At 34.9% G+C, this 24323-nt stretch overlaps 1 protein-coding gene across 1 annotated transcript in view; it reads right to left on the bottom strand.

Annotated features, from left to right (window-relative positions):
* Positions 1-6487, bottom strand: part of LOC129228591 (ankyrin repeat and BTB/POZ domain-containing protein 2-like) — a 53782-nt gene extending 47295 nt beyond the window's left edge. Inside the window, exons 1-3 of the mRNA XM_054863274.1 lie at positions 6090-6487; positions 3657-4394; positions 1939-3044 (exon numbers count right to left, since the gene is read on the bottom strand). Coding sequence (XP_054719249.1) covers positions 1939-3044; positions 3657-4394; positions 6090-6487 — 2242 coding nt within the window. The remainder of the gene's footprint in view (positions 1-1938; positions 3045-3656; positions 4395-6089) is intronic.
* Positions 6488-24323: the final 17836 nt, after the last annotated feature.

Genomic DNA, 24323 nt, shown 5'->3' with positions numbered 1-24323 from the left:
CTCTATATTTCAAAAAATCACATTGTGCGCAAGAATAATTGCATTTTAAAAGTACAACTGCTAATCAAAAGAAGCTAAAAGAAATTCTAAGTCTCTAAAGAAGTTTCATTCAATGCTTAACTATAAACTTAACACAGATATGACATTTATTAAAACTGCTTCATTAAACTCTCACGACCACTTGTCGATAGCGCGGAATTTCTTTCATTGATAAACAAAAGCCATCTTTAAAAGTCACGAAGTGGCAAAATACATGCATTAGAACATCGAACGCTGAGCAGTGCGACTCATACAAATTAATGGCTTTTATGTTTTGTTATTACGTACTCAGAAATGGTTCTGTTCCTCCGAACAGCAATATATTTATTTTCTTTTATGGGGTGTTGTCACGAAACTCAACAACTTGTTAACTGCGAAATAACTTACGCTTGAGTAAGACGGGAAGAACAAAACTACCAAAAACTTGTTTCGATATTGATTATGTTGGATGTTGTTTGCATTAATGTTTGGCCTTCCGATGCTGCGGTAGAAAACAGCTTTTATAATCAGAGCCTTTTCGGCTGCTTAGGCCGTGGCTTAGAGATTTTTAGGGCGTCCCCAAACGTCTAAAATTGTCTACGATCTAATACTTCATTTTAAATTTCATCCTTTTTCCTTTTAATCCTTCTTTCTTAAATTTAATTTAAAAAAATAAATTAAGATTTTCTCTTTATTTATTTTTATTTTCTTCTGCTTGTGTAAGGTGCGCACGGGGCGTTTTGTACCTCAACAAATATTTTAAGTGTGCGATTAAACACCGCCGTATCCCTCAAGTCGTCACTCCTTTTTCCAAATGAACTGTTTGTTCGAGTAAAATTTGACTGCAGGTGGCCTTAAAAAAGTTTTTGGAATAGATCCCCCGAAAATCTTAATCGGACTCTGTTTATAACTGAATGGTAGCGGGGAAAACGTTTTTTGTTGGTTTTCAAATTTTGTTTCAGTACAAAAATGCTTTATATATAGTCTAGAGAATAAATCACATGCGTTTTTAGTTCATTTACACGGTCAGAGAAAGTGCTAGTTAGCCTTGTAAATAAAGTGTTCAAAATTTACGGAAGAACGTTGTATGTCGCAAACCTGCTTCGGGGTCCTTGCAATAGGAAATGAATAGAGTAACTGAATGGAAAAAACATTGTACGTTGCTCTTCGTGGCTTGTTTCCTAATTCCACTAAGTAGATTCGTGTTTTGGCTATAGTGAAAAGTTGTTATTTTCAACAAACAACAATTTTCACGCCACCCATTTAACTAATGAGAGAAAAGATGTATCAGTAACATTTTGATGATAATGTTTGTGCTCAGGTTTTTCTTCCAACAAAGTGCAAGACTCCTATGTATTTCAAACCTTATTTTCATGCATATACGAAAATTCTAATTATCTTTTGAAATAAGAAAAGCATTTTTTATGTATAAACAAAATTACGCAATTCATTAGTTGCAATAGAATAAAGTCATATGTACCTAGTAGCACTCAAGAAAAAACCACTACTTTTACGGAAAGAGACTTTTAAAGATGACAGAACAAATGCGAGAATCCGAAACAAAAAAATGCAGTTTCGGAAATCTGAAAATTTAATTGCGATTAATGAAATGAAACAAAAAATTTCTTGAGGTCTAAAGTACATATTTCAGCAAACTAGCACTTTTTCTAGGTTTTTATTACTGTTTGAGTCTTACTTTCCCAATTCATCAAAAAATAAAAAAATAAAGAAACGTGCTACACGAAAGGCCAACAAATGAATGTTTAAATTAAAAAACGCTGTTCAAAGACAAATATAGTGCATTTTATGTTCCCATAAACGCAACAAATTATGGATTTTTGCCAAATAATGGATAAATCTTTTTGCCAAAAACTCATTGACAGCAATAAAAGAGAGAGAGAGAGAGAGAATAACACTTGCCTGTGGCTGTACGTCCTGCATTCAGATGAGAAAAGGGTTGAAATAATCCCCAAAGGTCACTACTGTTTGATATGGCAGTTTCCAACATGGTAGCAGTGAACATTGTCGAACCATCTAACGCCATGCACTGAAGCACAATTTCTTCCAGAAGATTTTCAATGGCAGCGGTCAGATAGATCGCTGCATACTGATGCACAAAAGATCCTATTCGAACATCACACATCCAGCGATGAAACCGACCCACAGATAGCTGGAGACCAGCTCGCGCACTTTTGCTAAGTTTCATCTGATCACCACTGACTGCTGATATAGCAGCAGCTCGATGGCACGCTTTGATGCAGCTGTCAGCAAGAGCTGGTGAAAGAACCACTTTCAAAGATCCGCTCACTTCTTGCTTGGTGCACATTCCCAGTGTCCTGGAGAACCTCTGAGTCTCCCGCGCTATCCTTACTAGAGGTCTCTGAAGCAGGTACGATAATCGTGGCACTGTTTCCATTGATATCTGCCCAAGATGTTCGCGAAGGCGACCTGTTTGCATCACCTTTAAAATATCATGATTGGACCATGGAACTCTCTGTAGCTCTACTAACCGGGTATGGTTATCCACCCACACAAACTCATCTGCATTAGTAATGTTCGTGTTGATAGTTTCGAGACTGGAATGACGAATCAATCTCCTCACCGGTTCTGACTCGCTGCCACTCATAGAAGAATAAGTTGATGTAGAATAGCTCGTCCTCGAGCCTTGCGTTCGAACTGACAGCTGCTCAATCGCTTGGCGAATATCTTCGAGTCCACAAGCTCCTTCCAGAGGGGTCCTGTGGGGTTTTCGGGAAGGTGTCGGCCTGCGACACGATATTTTTGTAGATGATGCGTGGTGAGAAGTCAAAAGTCTTTCATCCTCAGGAACCGATTTCAATGGAGTCCCTCTTCCAAATCTATGTTCGGAAGAGTCTAAATGAGAGTCTTCTCTCATGCTATCAGAGTTATAGGAGTCGCTAAGTTTATCAGAATGTCTCCCGGAACTTCGAGATAATATTCCATCTGTTGGTGAAGAGCTTAAATAGGATGATTGTCCATCACTCATACTCGCATGTCCAGAAGACCTATGGAACAAGAAAAACTTTTTTACACATAAAACCAATAGTATACTTGATGCGCGACTAACTAATATATATGGAATTTTAAAAAAATAATTACACAGAGTGAACAAATCTAAGCAAACCTTGTAATTAAGTTTTGCCTAGTGGACAAATATCAGTATTTGCCAAAAAAAAGTGTCATGAAAAAGATTTGGTTTCATAAACTGCATGGATGAGTGTAATGTTTTTATAAAATATAGAAAAAGCTCTTCCAGAAATATTTTGGATTCAGTAAATTCTCCTTTTGAAAGCGACTTTGATTTTAAATTAGAAATCACAACTTTAATGTAGTTTTTTTTTTTTTTTCAATTTTTTCCAATTTTCTCTAATGCTCAGCATGCTTTTTCTATCCAAAGAAAATGTCGCACAAACGCCAGAGGGAAAAAATGTCTATGCGTATACTTCTCTCATTATGACCACCCATGTTTAATTAATAAAAAAATCAAATACTTAATATGATTTTAAAAAAACTTTAAAAACAGAAGTATCCTGGTTTTAACTTCTTTTCAAATCTGATTTTCGGTTTATAGTATAAACATGACACTGATTTTAGGAAATTCATTCAAGATTTCTTACTTGTTTTCATCACTGGAAGATCCTCCGTAGCACTCGTGCCGCCTCTGGATCAAACGAGTTTCGTCTAAGCCTAAAACTTGAGGAAATGACAAGATGTTTCTTCTTTTGGATTTCAGCCTAGTAGGTGGTCTTTTACGACAGATAATGGGATCGCCGTCAGACGAACTCTTACTCAAAGATCCACAATCTGTGTTAGACATGGAATCCACATAAGGTGACAGATGACCATCGGGAGAGAACTCGTCTTCCACCACGTTTTTGTTGTCCCAGAAGGCTGGATGGCACCTGGAGAAGTCTTTTTCTGAGTTTTGGCTGTCTCCGAAAAGAGAAGATGGGGAAGTTCTGGTAGTAAGTCCTGGGGAACTCTTTGCGTGTGCGATTTGGTGTTGCTGAGATGGCCTGGATCCTCCATCGTGGCAAAAATTATTGCAGCTGCTAGTAACGCAGTCTTTATTTGGAGTTTTACAATTGGGTCGAAGAATTATGTTGTTCATGTCTTTGCACGGGGTTCGGGAATGATTTTCAAATTGAGCATTGCACCCACCAACATTCGCTTCTTTAGATGAAGTTCGGGTACTGCCTACGTCTTTGCTGGAGGATCGCGAAGCATTGCGCAGTTGAGAAGCGGCAATAGGGTTATCTTTACAAGATGTCCGAACATTACTTGGAACATGCGAGCTGTTTGATACTAAATCTTTGCTGGGCGTTCTGCAAGGAACTTGTAGAGGAGAAGTTTCTCTGCAAAAGAAAATAAATACATCAACTGGAAAATATCAATGAGCTTTTAAGTGCAATTTTCTTTTAGAATTAGTGTCGTACGACCAGTGAATAAATATAACTCAATTAATGAACATTTTGAAATTTCAAAAAAAAAAAAAAATTAAATATAGATTCAAACGATTTTTTTCTCCGATGAATTGGTAACTAACTTCTTTTTATGCAATGCCGAAGAGGAAACGATTCAAAAAGTTTACGTCGATCCACTGATGGTTAGACATGTTTATTTACTGGGTTTCTGCATCTCTTTCTGTTTACCTTTAACTCTCTCCCCTCCCCCCCCCAAAAAAAAAGCAGAATCACAAAAATTATCAACTTTTTTAAAACTAAATTACACAGTTCAACAAAACTTTTTCTAGTGTCATATACCAAAAGCTAGCTTTAAATAATAGAAGGAATTTCTGAAAATGATTTTGTGCTTAAGTGATAAACTAAAAGTACGGATACGCTAATCTAAACTTAAGTAAGTGAAAATAGTCCCGGACATCGAGTATATTCGGGAAATATTCTTCTTAAGTTAAAATTCGGACAATGATCGAAAATCTTCTTTTCTTTCCTAAAAACAAATACAAAATTTTACACTTAATATTTTGGAATAAAATTCAATTATCATTCTCAGAGTATGTAAATAAAATTGTTTTTAAATTTGGATACTCTGTAACAAGTTAATTTAGTAGAATTTCCTCAGAACAATTCAAACGATTTTAACTACTTAAATGAATGTTTTGCAATGAAAATGTAGTAATAATGTTTTTAAAAATTCTACAACTGAAGAAGATGAACCCAAAAGTGATTTAAAGTTAAAACTACGTCATTTGTTTAGATATTACAAAAAAAAAAAGTTAGATCTTCTTCTTTACTGATTTTTTATCATATTTCTTACTACTAAGATGTGGAATGTGATAGAGCAGTGAGGGGGTGTGCTAAGTTAACGCTTCAGAACAATTGATTTTAAACTATGATGCCAGACCTAGTACATCACTTGTATAATGTGAGGACTAGTAAGAACTAAAGTCTCCAATCCCCTTTAGACAAAATTATGGTTGCGTTAGTGTCTTGTCCAACTCTTTAATTCAAGACATCAACAGTAGTAAGACTAACAAATGTGTGTGGTACGGTTAAATTTGTGACAAAAATCACAACATGAGCTTTGTAGTTCCTTTTTTTTCCTACAAGTTTTGATCTGAAACCACAGCTGCTATTGCAGGAGGGAAGTCTTTTGAAGAAACCGAAGCCTCACAAGATTGCATAAGTTATATCTGAACAAATTTTTACTAACCGGAAAATGCTTTTAAACTATTCATTTTTTTACATGCCTAAATCAATTTAACATCACTGCATATGAACTAGAAATAAATTCGTATTCCAACTGCGTGTTGAGGAAAAAAAAAACCGTATCATCCTTAATATCTTGTTCCTTTTCATAATCTTCTCGCATGTATGTTGTTAAAACTTTAATCCTCTGACAATACGAAACAAAGAACGAGAAGAATGTTCAAACATTTAGGTACAAAATAAATTAGTTACAAGTCAGTGTCTCGTTCATTTGTCTATGAAGGCAGTCGTGCCCGCAGCGAAAAATCACATAAACAGCATTCTCCATCCATCCGCAGGAAAATGGCAGACAAAAAAAAAAGAAAACAAAACACGGCCAACCTCGAGGTGCAGTTGTGCGACTTCTCCCTGGTCGTCGATTTCAGGAATGCAGTCGATGATGATGTATGGGTTACCGGCGTGGTCTCACGGCTTCCTGAAGACAACAACAGCTCTTTGCTCGGGGTTCGGGAATTCTGGTGCAGGGCTTCGCGACTCGTGGACTTGGTGAGCGATGGGGAGGACCCTCCCACGCCAGCCTCCCTGGCAGGCACCTGGAGGGGGGTTCCGAGGAATAATCTTTCCCGGCTTGAGGTCCTCGAGGAAGGGTTGTTGCCACTGTCTTGTTGTTGCTTGCTCATGTCTCCTAGACGACGAGGCTTGGGTCGGATGATGTCATTGTTGAGGAGTGGTTGCCAATACTGGTGGGCTTCTCGGAATTCCGGGACTGGAGAAGACATGGTCAAACGGGAGGGGGAGCATCAGAAAGGTGGATATGATACCCACCCTGTGAAAAGAAAATATGAGTTACTTCACATGAATAGTAGAACAACATGAAATACATGAAATTCACCGCCAGCTCAGTCATTCCATCCGAGGACAGCAGTTTCGTGCTTTATTAGCACTCATTCAATAGGAAGTGAATGAGCTGATGGTGGAAAACCTTTTAACGAAGCCAAGAGAGCAAAACAAACTGGTAGCTAATATAGAAGTAGCACTGATCAGACGAATGACCGAAGCAATGGTTCGGTTCAACTCGAAGATTGAAGGCAAGGCTTGGTAATTTCAGTAAGTTACCATCCTATAGACAGGGCTAAGGCAGAATTACATGAAATACACCATCCGAGGACAGGTGGTAACTTACTGAAATTACTGAAAATAGTACAACAATTTAAATCAAGTTTATGTCATTGAAATAGTTTTGTAAGTTCGAGCACATTCACAGTTTCGTATTTTTTTCTTCGACTGATGAATAAATCAGTAAAGAATGGACTGGTGAGTAGACATAATTGCTGCATGAAGAGGCTTTAAACAGCCATGCTCTCATTTAGCGGTGATAGATCCTTCAATAAGTTGGTAATTGATAGAAAATAAACAGTTTCATCAGAAAGAATCGTACCAAATGTTTTTTTAAAAGACAGTTGCATTCACTAAGTCTTGAACCAAAATTTGCATATAAAATAAACAACGAATACTTTTTTATATATCCACTTGTAAATTGAATCTATTCAGAGTTCACATACGTAGATAGACAATGAAGTTTTTTCTGACATAATATTGGGAAATCTATAAAAAAAAAATTGAACTGATAAATGAAAAAAATTGAGATAAAAGTTTACGATTCGTGCGAAATTTCATCACCCTACCACCCGAAACATAACCTTAAAACAGCATGAGGCATTTTCACATTAAAGTGCTGGACAGAAAGTACACACACCAATAAGTGTTGAATTGAATAAAAGAAAATAAAAGAACATATTGAATAAATTGAAAATTTTCTTTCACAATTTTTCGGCTCATAGTTAGTTTTAAATTTATCCATGTGTAGAAGTGGTCAAGTACACTGGAGTCAAAAATCTAATCGGTACGTCCGTCGTTCTACTGCAGATAATTTACACTCTCAACCACAACTCTGGAAAGATTGCCTCTTTTTTTCTTTATTAATTTTGATTACAGAGGAAAAAATAGGGTATCTAAAGATGATAAACGATTGAAATAAATGAGACTTGTTATTAATAAATGCTTATACTTCTGATTGAATATTAAACGTGGCTTCATTAGTAATTCATTTTTAAGAACGGATTTCATTATCTAGTACATTTTTAGTTTTGCAGTAAAATCACGTCGAATGAAACATTATTTTTAGCAAGCCCTGTGATAACAAACACAAAAGTTTATAAAAATGAAATTACATTGAATGACACAGAAAAAGATTATGATTAGGGGACGGGGCCCAAAGCGGGTAGGCCTTCGTATGCCCCCCCCCCCCCCCATGGCGTGTTAGCGGCGATGAACACGTATGTCGTGTTTACCCGAACACCTCCGAGTTATTAATAGTCCCACCGAAGCAGCAGTAAAGCAGCATGGCGCAACCAGGCTTAAAATAAAAAAAATGATACATTTCTTTAAAAAAATGAAATTTTGTAACTTGTTATTAGTCGAAGACCAGCTTATTTTTTTTATTGTCAATAATATTAACTTATTCTGACACTATCTACCTATAAACTACGATTATCATTCCGTTTTTTTTTTAATTATTGATTTAAGGTTAAAATTATTGAAATAAAAAACGTGCCTTTGAGCAAAGCGGATAAAGGATTTAGTCATATATTAATTTAAAATTTCTTGACTCGTGTGCTGACTTAGATTTTCTATTTCAATAGGATAAGTAGCTTTAAAAAGTTATTTTTTAGGATGGCAATCAATTAGTCTATTAATTAACTCAGTTATTTATTTATGTTTTATAAACAAATGTACTGACTTTAAATTGGATAAGTACAACTATTTTATATATTTTAATATAATGGCAGGTAGCTAAGTCAACTATTTTAATCATTTAGAACTTCATATTTGATTGGCAAATGTACCAAACCACAATTAGTTAAGCTTACCCGCTTTAGGCTGCCTGGTAGGGCAAAGCGGGTTTTTCATATGTTTGTTAAGTTTGATAATAAATAAATAATTGGGTTTGAAATAATACAAAAATCAATTTTTATTTTGAAGTTCAAGAAGATTGCTAGGAAATAAAACCGATATTGTTGCGATTAAAATCCAAAAACAAGAATTTTCAAGCGTTCTTCGAAAACCTTCCCGCTTTGGTCCACCCTCCCCTACGTAATTAATTACGTACTACAATTATGATCAATTATAATTGATTGTAACACAAAGCAATTATAGCTATTCTTCCGCTTGATTTCTCACCAAAGTCTAATTAATCGATTAAAAAAATTATTTGACAAACGCAATATACCATGCGAGAAAGAATTTCGCAAATCGTTTCACACTCGAAGTCAGCCATGCTGACATCGGCAGCATCCACCACCCCACGGCATAGGACAACTACTTTCAACAACCATATTATTCCGAGAGATTCTCCCTGAAGCTAGAATCAGAAACCTGTTGCGAAAAACTGTAGGTAAGAACGAGCCATAAAAAATAAATGACATATTGAGGGGAAAAAGTAGTCAACTATGAACTCTGGGTAATCTCGCTTGCTCGACAAACTATGTACGTGAAGAGAGAGAGGTTTAGAAGGAAATCGTACAATCGGAAACAAAAGGTGGAAATGCCTAACATTGCATTGACTGCACGAAAAGAAAAATATTACCTGGAAAAGATCGCTTTTTCTTATTTATTTCTCTTCCCTTTACTACCTTTTTCATTTGGTCAAATGAACTAAATCAAAATAATGGGAGTAACAAGCTTGTTGTCGAAGATTATTCATTATTTGACTCTTCTTTTTCTTTGAACTCTTCAGTGCTTTTAACTTGTCATTTCAGAAGGTTGTAAATACGAGAAAGGTTTTCACTTCACGTTTGCCTTGAAGACCTTGACAGTGTTTGCTCACTATTAACCAATGAAGTTCTTGAATACCTTTTTTACGTCTGTGGAAGCTAATGGTGTGGCATTTTTCTAAAGCTGACAGCGGTGTTTGATAGTTTCGATTGACATTTGGCGTTGGATTGACTTGAACCTAAGCTGATGTGCATGATAGTACATTAGGGACTTAAGATAATGCGTTAATGATGGCTCAGTTTGTACTCAACTAATGAAACAATGCAAAAATAAGCAAAAAAGGCAAAATGGATTATGTTTTGATTTTGTGAGAAGGAGTTCATATGACATTGGTTCTCCCAAAATAAAACTAGTGCAGACAAAAAAGCATTTTTTCTCCTTTATAAAAAAACTCACGATTCTGCATTTAAAGTAAATAAGGTCAATGAACTTTTAAACTTAAACCTATTGTAATTTACAACTTTACAATGAGTTCAAAATGAACACAATGCCGACGTAAAGATGAAAATTAAAATAAGGAAGAGAACTGCCCTGTACGTTTCGCCCCCCTCAATGTCACACAACACTATATACTCAAATAACAGTATTTTAATGATGCACATTGCACACCAAGTCCCTAGTTGAAAAATTAAGGCTAAAAAAGTGTCTTGTCTACATGTGTCTGATTCAAACAAAACCCAGACCGAATTTAGCCTCCTGCCTCCCTTAGCCGACTGAAAATTTCGCACCCTCTTCCTTACTTGATTTTATAAGGTCAAGGAAGGTTTGACAATAAGCAAACCTACCTTGACATTGGAAATTCAATTAAAGTCTCAAAAGGAGCGATATCAACATTAACCTATAGGGTTATTGATAATTCTTTCGAAGTGCTGCAGTAAAGAAAAAAACTAAGATGAATACATCACAACGAAGAACCTTTGAAAGACTACAGAAACAATTCAAATGTCAATTACATATCTTACAGGTGTTCTATAAGTAAATCATTAGTTACATGTCATATACCAATGCGATAATTCAGTTCCTGCAGCACTGTACTGACTGTACTCAGCGCAGTACGATCGGCATTATTGACTGCGCATGCTATCGATTTACACAGTTCTGCTAAATCACGCGGTAAGGAGGGTACGAAAACCTGGTCTTTTACATATCATCTTCTTTACTAATAATAAAGCTGAAAGTCTGGATGTCTGAATCTCTGTGACGCGCATAGAGCCTAGACCGTTTGGCTGTTTTTCATGAAATTTGGCACAAAATTAGTTTGTAGCATGAGGGTGTGCACTTCGAAGCAATCTTTCGAAAATTTGATTTTGTTCTTTTTCTATTCTAATTTTAAGAACATTTTACCGAGCAAATTATCATAACACGGACGAGAAAATGACCATAACCTAGCAAATTACCAAACGTGGACAAGCAAACTACCATAACATGGGCGAGCAAATGAACATAGCAAATTGGCGGCAAATTCATCATCCATTATTTGTAAATATACATGCGAACCAAATGAAATTTCAATTTTCTACTACGGACAAAGCCGTGCAGGTACCGCTAGGCACAAAATTAAAGCACAGGGATACCAAGTGAAGTGCTGTCAGTGAGGTTAATAGTACTTTGTTGAGTAGAGTGTGGCAGGAGCTGGACTGTTGTAAGATGATGTGTGTGCGATTGATGCATTTTCCATAAATGGTCAAAATGTATTCGGTAGACTTCAAAACGATTGAAAATTCGACGAAATTCCAAAAAAAAAAAATCAGGAATCCAATACTTTTTTCCGTACATTATATATAAAGAGAAAGTGAAAATCGTTACGCACTTATATTGCATTCCATGTGAAATATTTGCCACTCAAATTCGTCCGAAAAGAAGAAAATATCAAGTACCGCTGCGTAGTAGGCACAGAGAAATTTTCTTTTTTGGAAACTCCAAGCGCTCTTTTGCATTTCGCGAGAGGAGTATCCCCACAATAAAACCCTATAAAAGAGTCCGTCAAGGATCACTCAAAATTAAAGTAATAAATCCAAGATTTTATTCGCAGAATTCAACTTTGGTTGCTGAAAAATGTCACGAAGAAGATTATAGGAAACGTAAGGTAGGAAGGAAATGGCAGAAATGCCTTCCAGGTTCACGCCAAAAAAGAAGTTGTTGTTCTAAAAAGATTATACAATAAAAAAAAAAGCTATTAACATTGAGTGGTATGCCGAGATAAGAGAATGACAACCATCTGGCTTGGCGAATGCTGTGACCGAGAGGCCCGACTTCATCTAGCTGTTCAGATAAGGTTTAATCACGATGTTGCAGAAAGGTATCGGTCTGTTTCATATTTTTGGAGTCTTAGTTTTTGATCTGAGGTTAGTGACTACGCAGCAGGACTTTCTGGAATAAAAACTAAGGTCTGGACTGGACAACGGATAAAGGGAAAATGTTGCCGATTCTGATTTTCTTATCGTGTCTTATATTTTTGGTGCCTTTGTTCTTTACCTGAGGTTAGTGACTAAGCAGCAGAACTTTCTAGAATATTCAAGATATGGTAGGGACAACGGAGAAATAGAAAATCTTGTCGATCTTTTCTTTCTTAAAGGTCTGTTTCATTTTTTGGCGGCTGAAGTTAGTGACTTCGCAGCAAGACTTTCTTGGTAAAATGTAAGGTCCGTTAGTCGGGACAGCGGAGAAAGGGAAAATGTCACTGATTCTTAATTTCATACTGGTCTGTTTCATATTTTTGATCCTTGAGGGTAATATGCCCACGCAGCAACACTTTCCGAAATAAAATGTAAGGTCTGGTCTGTAGAAGGGAAATGTTTATAATCCTTATTTGCGGTGTCCCATATTTTTGATCTGAGGGTAGTGTCTATGCAGCAGGACTTTTCTTGAATCAAGTGTAAGGCCTGGTCGGATCAACAGACAAAGGGAAAATGTTGCCGATTCTTACTCGTATCTCATATTTTTGGTGTTTTTGTTTTTGATTTGAGGTTAGTGTACGCAGCAGGACTTTCTGAGTGCTGATGGTCGGGACAGCGGAGAAAGGGAAAATGTTGCCGATTCTTGCTTTATTATCGTGTCTCATATTTTTGGTGTCTCTAGTTTGATCTGAGGTTGGTGACGACGCAGTAGGATCTTTCTGGGGTTAAATGTAATGCATTATCAAAATCCTACCACGTTGTTAGTGCAAAGATCGGCTTATTAATGCTTTAACATTTTCAGCTATCCAAAATGAATACATAAAACGGCACAATTATAAACTGTGTAATGCTTTTTTTTTATATATAAAACCGATAAAACGAAGTACTACGTCACAATCTCCTGACTAATCAATGATTGGTAACATAATTCAAAGGCACCGGTAATAATTAAGCAGCACAAGCAAGTATCATCAGTCCGATAATGAGACCTAAGAAATAACTCGTTTGTTAATTAACTCATCTCTTTAATTACTAATGTTCAAGAAAGAACAAAGGAAATTAGTTGAATGAAAAACTGTTGAAATTCGTTAACCGAGTTCCAGAAAAAGTTTTGCCACTTGAATCTTTGATTAGCATTAAATTGCTCTTTAATTTCTACAACAAAAGACTGGTGTATATATTGATAAGGAACTAGCATCGCTAGAAAGACGAAATTCGAGCAATTGTATGTCTAACATTAGTGTCCTGCACTATTTTTTTTTTTTTTTTTGCCTTTCAATCCGACTCGTTAGCATTCTAGGAGGCGTATCGCAAATGTATTTTCTGCAGAGGCGTAGCTAGACCCGACTTTCGGGGGGGGGGGGGTACTTCTTTTATGTATATATATATATATATATATATATATATATAGGTAAATTTTTTTAGTATTCAAAAAAATAAGAGGGAGTTGAATCGTACATACTTTGGAATGGGGTGCTTTTATTCTGATACTTGTTCCAAACAAAACAAAAGCAAAGAATTTTATTTTTTTAATGTTATGGAAAATTCCAACTTTTTTTTCTTTTCCCTCCATTTAATTTAAAGTGAAATTTTCTAGCAACGTCTTGTTAAAACCAGTCTATCCAAATCAAGGGGAAATCAAATATCTGATGATCCGTTCATTTCAGTGTGACTGCTTAATTTAGAGGCTAACACACATCTACAAAAGCTGGCATCCATGAAAGCTAATAGATACTTCCATTTCCGCCTGTAAACTGAATGTTTGACTTTCAATCTCATTGGTGGTCAAACTACAAAGATTATTTTTACTAACTTGGTTTGCACTAAAAGTATGAAATAAAATAAAAAAAGACTTCTTGAATTATAATCCGCAAAAAATGAAATTGCTTTTCATATCGTTATATTTATATGTTGCTTTTTATGTATTTACATTTATGCTAATTCTAAAACAGTTAATAAAATTTGAATAAAAAAAGTTAGGGAAGAAATATAGGCGGTAGAAAGTTATTCGCTCAAATGCATACCATCTGTTCTCCTCTCAAGTCTTTATTTTTAATTTTATTAGCTACTTTAGAATTTACATAGATATCTATTTGAGAGAGCAACAGCAATTTTCGGGTATTATAAACAGAAGTCTTTTTTATTTTCTACTTTTTAATCCGGACCAAGCTAATAGAAATAATCTCGATTCATCTCGTTTTTAAGCATTTTAGTCATGTAATGCCATGCAGTTTTTTTTTTTTTTGAATTGAAATAAAATTACCTTCAGGGTCTAATGCTGCTTTGCAGACTACTTCGTTTTCTTCAGACAACGTTAACTTTCTGTTTTTAGAGCAATCCTTATCTTCATTTTAATTTTTTTCTTTGGGTTGAAAAAAGCTTGTTATCGGTCTTGCTCGCTTCATTATGCAACAACTTTCACTTAGAATGTACTATTTTAAACATACTGTACATTTCCAAAAGAATACGCAGTAAATACTGGCTGAAAAATCAATGTGATTGCAATGGATACTCTGGTTAGCAAAGGTCGTTTTGACTATGACCTATGACACACACGAGACCGGACCAACTAAAACCTCTATCGTCTCGATTTCCGGTTATGCTATCATTTTCGGATTCGAAGCCCAATGATCTTTAAAGCGGCAAACAAAAACATTTTCTTCAACTCAGAAACAGAGGAATTGTCTTCAAGAGCTGAGGAGGCAGTGGAAAAAAGGGAAAAATGCGTTCCACGAATAGGCTTTCCAGGAAGATTAACCAAAGGACAGTCATTTCGCGCAATTTCTTGGAAGAAAAGTAAAGGGGTGAAATTCACAGGTTTGACATGTTAAGATGAACATTTCAAGTTCATGGTTAAAGGTTATTCGAGTTAAAGGCCATTTCGTTCTGTTATCTGGATTAGTACTGTTCTTTGGTTGCTCTCTTTCTTAAAATTGTGATTCCTTAGAAAACCGAAATGATAGGAGTGAAAAGAAAGTATAAGTTTTTTTTTAAGTGATGAAAAAAGGAAAATCGTACAACGCTGGCCAAGTTAGATTTGCTGCAATTGCTAACCTCAAGAGGATAAATAATGAATCCAAAAAAAAAAACAGGGACCAAAAAGCAATAAAAGACTTTTTCTTGAAAAAGATATGCTTAAAGTTTCTTTTACTGTCAAAATCATTCCTTAAACTCGCAATAAAGCAATTAATAATGTAGTAATAGAATAAATACCTAACAAAACTAATAAAGAGGAATTTTAATCAAGAGCCCATATTGTCTTTCTTATCGATTTCAAATTTCTATAAAAATTTTCTTAAAGCCCCCGTATTTCAAAACCTCTTTATCTCGATTTTTTTATTTAATGTGAAATTCGAAATATACAGATTCAACTGTATGCAATATTCCCACTGTGTGGCTCATAAAATTAAACATATTTAACAATTTGCAGAATCTGTGACAAAGAAAGGCTGCATATACGTGGATTTAACAAATCAATCTCATTTCTATAGCGAAGTGTCAAATTTCACTCAATTATTAAAAAATTGTCACAGCAGAGGGAGGCGTCTTTATGCTTGAGGGTCACACATGGATCAGATTTTCAATGGCATGGGGGGAGGGGGGGCGAAGTGAATTTTTGAAATTTGTTAATCAGAAAAAAGTCGCTTTGATTTTTTTCTTCTTCTTTTTTTTCTTTCTCTTCCCTCTTCTTTTTCTCTCTCTCTCTTTTTTTTTTTGAGACTAACGTTTCGGGGGGGGGGGGGGTTGTCCCCAAACCCCACCCCCTTAACTACGCCCCTGATTTTCTGTCTACTTTTAGAAAAAAAATGTCGATTTATTACTTTAAAAATAATAACGCAGTTGTAATCGTTCATTGAAAACATTCCGCAAATAAGCTTTTGCTACATTTACCAAAGTCAAAACAGACAAACATAAATATTATTTGTATAACAATTCATTTAAACTATTATTATTAATTATTTTATTTCTTTAAAAATTTAAGAAAACTTTACTTTGTGAATTTTATGAGCACAATTCGAAAAAAGAATCAACAGCATTTAAAACTGCAAAATTAAACATTTGATAATACATAGTTACTTTTTTCATTATGAAAGTTTCCTTTTAAACTATTAAAAAAAAAAAAACTTTCTTGTTGGAATGGCGTTCATCATGTTACATTAGAAGGAGTATAAATATTAAGCAACATAATTTTTTTTAAAGATGTTTTTATCTAATTAATGAAACATCTTATAAGCCTAAAGTATATGCACAAAAATTCATTAAAATAGGCATGTAAATATGCAATAAAAACACTTAAAATGGGCATGTAAATATGTAATAAAAATACTCAAAATATGCATTAAAATGTTCAAAATATACATAAATATTTGTTGCACATTTAAAAATAAGATTGAAATAAAAAATATGACTGGCATTTTTCTTTTTGTGTTACGACAGAAAGATTTAAAAAAATATATATATATACACAGAAACTGGTATGCTCATCATATTACCTTTTGCTAGACATTGCATTTTGCCATTTAATATCACTTTTAAAGTCTACGACATCTTTTCGACCTCTGCATGTGTTTCATAGGAAGAAAAATACAGTGAAACCCTAATTTTCCGTTCCTCAAGGGACTGAGTTAAAAAAACTTAAAATACGGAAAACGCAACAGATGGCAAAAAAAAAAAATAAAAAATAAATAAAGAAAGAAAGAAAGAAACTAAAAATAGTAAAGATGACCCTTACGAAAAGAACACAATACACATTACGGTACCCCCCCCCCCCCCCCAAAAAAAAACGAAAGTCGATGTTTAAAGTCGCACACCCTCTAATATTTTTCCTTTTAGGTCAAATAATTTAAACAACTTTTAGGTCATATAATTTGAACAACTGCAATCCGTGCCGACTTGCGCCCCGAAAGTGTAAACCAGCCCTGTTTACAAGGTCGAATTTTTTTTTAAAGTTTTTTTTTTTGGAAGTTCTAAATTTCATTTTGATAAAACGTTGCCCTCATAGCCCCACATGTACCACAAGAATATTTATCCAAATTAAAAATATTTAGGTGTCCATCAAGAGGCCTAAAATTTATGAATTTCTTCAAAAAATGGATTTTTTTCGATTTATCTTTTTAAAAATTACATATACATTTCAATAAAATATCAAGTTCAAAAATCATTAGTAAACATACTTTCAAATCAAAATTTGCAAATGAATAATAATAAATATATATATATTTAAAATGAAAAATTCATATTTTGAGTACTATGTGTGAGACTTAAATATTGCAAGAGAGAATAAATTTCTATTCAGCGCTAATCACTGAGTTTACATTTTATTTTTCTTTGAAAAAATTTCACATTTTTAGAAAAATGTTTAGAAAAAATCAATTTTTTGAAGAAAATTACAAATTTTAGGCCTCCTGCTGGACACCTAACTATTTTTCAATTTGGATAAATATTTTTGTGGTACACATACGGTAAAATATACACGTAAAATCGGGGTTGCACTGTATTTGCTTTACATTTTATAAAGTAAAATAAATTTGAAGGGAAGAAGAACAAGCAGTAAAATTCATTTATTTTATAAATTCGCCATTTTTACGTATGTATTAATGCACTACACTCAAAACAAGCAAAAATAATCAGTTGCACTATATGCATTTTTATATAATTCGTGCTCTACTATACGAATAGCTAAACAAAAACTCACAGATTAAGTGGGTACCTTAAGAGACAAAGTGGGCTTTAAAAGTCGGTTGCAATGTTTAAAAGTGCCTTTGCTCAGAGAATATGAACGGATAAATACACTTTTGCAAAGAAACACTTTTCTGCAATGATTTAACCAGTTTTGAATGCTTATATTCCCTCCTTCACGTTTGGAAACAACGCACTGAAATCACTAAGTCAATAAACTAATCAAAAAACCAATGCAGACATTAGAATAACTTCAAATGATAATTCATCGATTTTTCTCACACAAATTTTAACAGTTTTTTCCATTTAATGGGAAATTGACATGAAACAAAAAAAAAGGCTCAAAGTATTGTACATTTATAGTTATAAAGAATAAAGAAAAAATAACAATAAACATTTATAATAACAATAAACATTTAAAATTAATTATCAACTTGACACAAAGTCGGCGGGTAATAGCAAAGTATCAAAAACTGCTGCCACGTGCTTTTAGAACTATCTCCACCCACGTGTTACTTTATTTTGATGTCGTCGGCAGTAGAAAAATAATTCTGAAAATTAATTCTTTCGTTCGGCCACTTAAAGCAATCAAAATTCTACCAAGGAAATGACAACACGGTGCCGCTATACAACGCAATGTGCTGTTAACAATTAATCCATTTCTAATTTTAACAAGAGGGGAGGAGGGGGGTCAAAGGGTAGATATACTCAAAGTACAGTCAACTCTTGATAACTCGAAGTCTCAAGGAACCGGCTAAAGCGTTCGAGTTATTGGTAGTTCAAGCTATAGGGAGTTTCCACAACAGTCTCAAGAGTTTAGGACCAATAAAAACTTTGAGATAAAGAAATATTCGAGTTATAAGCTTCGAGTTATCGAGATCCGACTGTATGTTGAATTGAACAATAACAAAAACCACGTGCTATACGTAAATACATTAATTTGTGAAAGCCAAGGGGGCAAATGTCCCCTCCTGACCAGTCATTTCGCTATCTTCCAAGGGAGGGGGAGAGGGGCAAAGGGTGTATATTCAATTCAAATTATACCAAAAAACCAAAACCATGTCCACATTTTTAGAAATTCATTGATTTAGGAAAGCCGGTGGGGGAGGGGGGGGAATTGCCGCCACCTGATTCCATAATAAGGACGAGCCTGCTCCTGCTCCCCTCCCCCCCCCCTCTAAATGACACGCCGAAGTAAAATTTAGGGAAAGGAATGTAAATACTTTGTGATCACCGGTTGTTAAGTACCACCAATCACTCCCACCACCTCTGATTGAAATAATAGTTAATCCGGTTTTATAGTAACAAAAACGCTGCCATGTGGTTACGATCCGAGCATGCGCAATCGAAGCAACGTAATAAGTGGAGTGCATGCAACAAAAAATCCCCGAGCGAAAGGGGGCATTCTTTTTTTTCAAGTCAGTGGGGGGATGGAGGAAAAAAAAGCAAACTCACCTCTTCCTCAGGAGAAGGCACAGAAATTACGTCTCAACGAGCGGACATAATGACGCGGCGGCTGATAGCAGTTGCAAACAGCGAGTTCTCGAAAAAACCGCGCGCACGCGGGGCAGGCTGTGTTGCTCTCGCGGCGGTTCCCGGTTTGGCCAGCGAGTTCCAAGAGAGAGAGAGAGAGAGACGCGACATTCTTTCCCCCGGGGGTTGCGCTGCATTCCTCGCGCCCGGCCCTCGCCTCTCGCGGACCGAGGCTGTGCGACGGATGCTTGCCCGGTTCAACAAATTGCCGGGACGCGTTTGCGAGTTGGCTTTTTTTTTTTTCTCTTTGTTTTTTGCTCTTTGGGAGCGATGTCTCTTTTTTTCTGCTTACCTGTCCCCCCGAGAGTGAGCATGCACCCATTTCTTTAAAAATGTGGACTAGGGTGGTTCAATTCTTTTTTTTTTTTTTTTTTCAGCTACCCCTCCCTATATCGAGTCTAGGACACCCCCATTTCTTTTAGACTTACTAATAGTATTATGTTGTAAAAGTTTTAAGTTTCATACTCAAATTTTAAGAGGGTACTCAATGACCCCTTAATTTAACATTAGTCGCAGCATGGAAAATGCCACAAATTTAGAAACATTTTATTCCTTAGCTATTTTTTTAAAATGATTATTTTATTGCAATGTATATGCATATTACTCGTGTATATTATAATATGTAGCATTGTTTTTTCCAGTTCAAAGTATGTTTGAAGTTTGGGGGAGGCGGTTGAGCACCCTCTTTCAGTTGCAATAGGAAGCTAAAATTCTTCCAGTATATTACTATCCACAAGTCTGAAAATATTGAGGTGTGTCCTGATATCGAGGATAAACTTTCTTTTTTACATGTATTTTTGAACTACCCTAATATGAACTCGGAAACCTAAATCTTAGCTCCCGATTTCTTCAAATCAGTAAACTCACTACTCACTTAACCCTTTAATAATCTAATTGTTTTTAAGGAACGTTCAAAAAAGTGGCTTTTTTTATTCAATAAAATAACATAAATGTTAGTGCAATACACACATTCATTTATTATTATTATTATTATTATTATTTTAGTTAACTTCAGTTAGTTTTTTACTTCAAGCATCTAGTATCAACTTGTGGGTACCATGAGCACGAAAAATACGAAACAAAAGTTCGGCCCGTGATTTTGACGGGAGCGAGAGAGAAAGGGTTAATCCTTAGTCAGGACTAAACCCGATCTGGGATTCCAGACAGGATCTGATTACTGAACTAGCCAAGCAGGCTAGTTCAGGGCTCAGGGGGGGGGGGGGGCAAAAGACAAAAACTGTCCTTGCCAATGGCTAAAACTGTGAGGTTTGGCTGCAAGGGGCTACGAAAAAGTATTTGGCCTAGGACATCCCCCTCATATCTTAATCGGGCCCTGGCTTCAGAGGACCTGTACTAATTTAATAGAAAAAATAAACTTTATGAAAATATATTTTTTATCGTTTTAATCATATTAGAAAGATTCTTAAGACACTTAATACATATTATTTTAGTTGTATAGCGGTAAAAGATATTTTTTCGTCGTTAAAGTCGCAATATTAAATTTAGGATAGGGCCCCGGAAAATATAAGTGCATAGGGGACACAGAAGTTTCGTATTTGGCTCTGCCAAAACTATGTTGTCTTTCCGAGTCCATTAAATCAGTGAAATCACGGAACCCTTAGCACCATAAGATCTGTTCCAATTTAACTCGCGGAAGGGATGTCTTGAAATCAATAGACTCTAGGAATCCTTAATATTATGAGGTTCTCCCCTAAATCAACACTAGTCAACTAGAGTTTGATTTTTATTAGGATTAAAGCTTGATTTGAGAAAAAACTTAAATTAAAAAAAATTGCAGAATAACACTTAAACATTCCGTAACTGGCTCATGTGTGTACGTATAAATATAGCTATTTTTTAACATTTAAACAGTTTAAAAGTTAATATTTAGCTGAAGGAATTTTCATACTCGGTAAAAACAGTTAGTTTCAAGTTCTGAAATCTTAGAACAAAAATTTAAATAAATAACTAAAACTTTAAAAAGTTGAAAAGTATCATAACCTTAAAAGAAAATGAAAATTAAGACTTGTATAGCTTTTTATGCAACCGCCAATTCTGAATTTCACCTCTTCTCAACTTTTTGGGGCGCTTTTACTACGACTTGCACCGTGCTCCTCCGGAGGGAAAAAAAGAAAAAAACAGCATTAAAATATTTTTTTATGATCCTTGCAATATGCCCTACAACAAAGATCGTCAGATAGGTCTTTTGCCCATTGACAAAATCAAATGAAAAAGAGTAGATATTTGGTACAAATAAATAAGCCATTCGAAGACTGTTTCGCGGAAATACATTTCTACATTAAAAATAAAATTGCAAGAAATAAATAAGTAACATTGTGAAGCCAAGGCTGCGAAAAGATAACTTGTTCGGGTAAATATTTCATGGGACAAAATAACTGTCATCTGTTTTGCCGCTGCTCTACGAGCAGACTACGCTGACAGGAAAAACCTATTTCCGGAGAATTCAAATTATTTAGGACTTAGGAGTCAAAAAATACAACCTGAAATTCGGAGTTAGGGATCTGATACTGACGTTTTCCAAACTCCGACTATCAAGTTGAATTTTTTGACCCTTATACGTATACACAAGGACGTATACAAAGAAGGGGCGGGGCGATGGGGGTATCCCCCCCCCCTCCTTGAGCCGACATGCAGGGACTCTCCCTCGGCATAGTTTCGATACTGAAGTTCGAAAAACATAATTTTAGACGATTTTCAATAATGTTATGAAAAAGAACACTCTTATTCGTAATTTTTTCAGAATTGCAGTCTTGAAAGCGAAATTGTTGCACACATCTTATCACTGCCGTGATAGGGATCAGACCTTTGTGCAAGGAGTTCTTCGAAATTCCAAAAACTGAATTTTAGACGACCTTAGATAATACTAGATGGGGTTCAGGGGCTCTCCCCTCGAAAGTTTTTTAAATAGAAGTCAAAAAAATAATAATAAAGCAATTATAGGACACTTTTGACGACGCTCAAAAAAGATTGGGTTCAGTACATTCCACAGTGTCCAAGGGGAGAGTTTTAGGGGTTAAACCCCTCCCATTGGAGAAAATATAATAAGCAAAAAGAAAAAAAAATGCATAGTTGACTTTTATAACTTTAATATAAAAGTTTGTATGAAGAGTGCTTTAAAAAAAAAAAATTCTCTCTGAAGTTTTTTTGCAATTTAAGACTGTTAGAGCTTTACCAACAGGAATAACATTTTGGAAAAACTATGGGAGGGTGGGGGGGATTTCTGAATGATTTATCAACATAAAGCATCAACTGCGTTAATACTGCTTAAGGAGGTTATGATGAATTCAGTATATGTTGCAGCTATGAATATGCACAGGGGCGTAGCTAAGGGGGGGGGGGGGTTGGGGACAAAACCCCCCCCGAAAAGTTAGTCTCAAAAAAAAAGAGAAAAAGAAGAGAGAAGAGAAAGAAAAAAAAAGAAGAAAAGGAAAAAATTCCAAGCGATTATACATATATATATATATATATATATATATATATATATATATATATATATATATATATATATATATATATATATATATATATATATATACATATATATATATATTATGTATATATATATATATATATATATATATATATATATATATATATATATATATATATATATACATATATATATATATATATATATATATATATATATATATATATATATATATATATATATATATATATATATATATATATATATATATATATATATAAAAGAAGTAACCCCCCCCCCCCCCCCCCGAAAGTCGGGTCTAGCTACGCCACTGAATATGCGTTGATTGTGTTTGGAAATGTAATTTGCTTCTACAATAAGCTTTTTCTTGTTTGTTTTATTAAGCAGCATTTCAGAATATGAAACCTAATATGCATGATGCATTATAAAAGAATCTGTGGGCGGTTTTTAATACTAATTGCAAAAAACTGCTTAGTAAAAGACTTGATTAAAAAAGAAACAGACAAGGTTTGATTTTAAAAAAATGTATGCAGGAATACTGCTGCTATTTGCGCAGTCAGAATTATTCTTCTGGGGGGGGGAGTACAGTTAAACTCTCCCCTCCTTGGGAAAGGATGTAAGCTTTACAACCCCTCCCTTTATGAAAACCTGGACACGGGCCTGGTACATTCTAGTAGGGGAATAATGAGAGTTCTGCAACAGGAGGCGGTGGCGGTAGTATGCATCTGCAATCCGCCTCCCCCTCCCACTCTTCCTCCCACCGCCTCCTCCACTTCCTCCCCACCCCCTCCCGACCTTGGGGTTGACCCTCCCCACGACCGGGGCCGCCGCGAGAACCCGTAGAAGGTGACGAGGGTTTTTCCCGCGTTTTAGATATTTTTCCCGCGTTTTCGGACTTAGAATATTTTGAACTTGTTGTCATGGTATCCACAAAGTTTTTACTTTTTGGATGGCAACACTTGTTTGAGTTTCGGTTTTGGAATGGCAACACTTGTTGTCATGACAACCAGAGTTTTTAGTTTTCGGTTGGCAACACCTGTTGCTATGCTTTAACTTATGCGGTGTTTAACGTTCATGGCGCCATCTATTGAGAGGTTTATTTTTATTTTTCTTATTTCTACGAATTTAATTATTTTTATTTTTACAGAGTGTTGAAGTTGGGAATCGAACACCCAAACTTTGAGTTAGCAAAAACGTATGCTAACCACTATGCTATATTTTTCATTACTCTTTCAGTCTTAATGTGAATCTGTACCATGACAACGAATATTACAATTAAATTAATTTTAAAACCATCAGTTAATTTACTCTTTAGTACTAATCATGGCATATCATTAACTGAATTTCAGCTCATAATTGAAACTATCATCATTATTATTATTTTTCATAATAACAAAGTTTTCACTTAAGTAAAGATTTATTTAAATACAACCCATTCGAGATTTTAGATTTGGTTCAATGCTTTGTGGACTTGAAATATATTTTAAACTTTGATTTTCTTTTTCATGCATTTCAAACTTTATCATTTTTATTTTTTCTAACTTGTTAAATTTTCTTAACTAATTTCATTTTTCTTTGTCAAATTTACAAATATTTTTTCTAACTTGTAAAAATTTCGAAGAAATAATTTTCTTAACTAATTTTTTTTGACTTTCATACAACAAAATATTTTTTCTTACTTGTTAAATTTTTCAAAGAAAT

Source organism: Uloborus diversus, chromosome 8 (assembly GCF_026930045.1).
Source record: "Uloborus diversus isolate 005 chromosome 8, Udiv.v.3.1, whole genome shotgun sequence".
In the NCBI taxonomy this organism is placed as follows: Eukaryota; Metazoa; Arthropoda; class Arachnida; order Araneae; family Uloboridae; genus Uloborus; species Uloborus diversus.
This window is presented reverse-complemented; position numbering and strand designations above follow the sequence as displayed.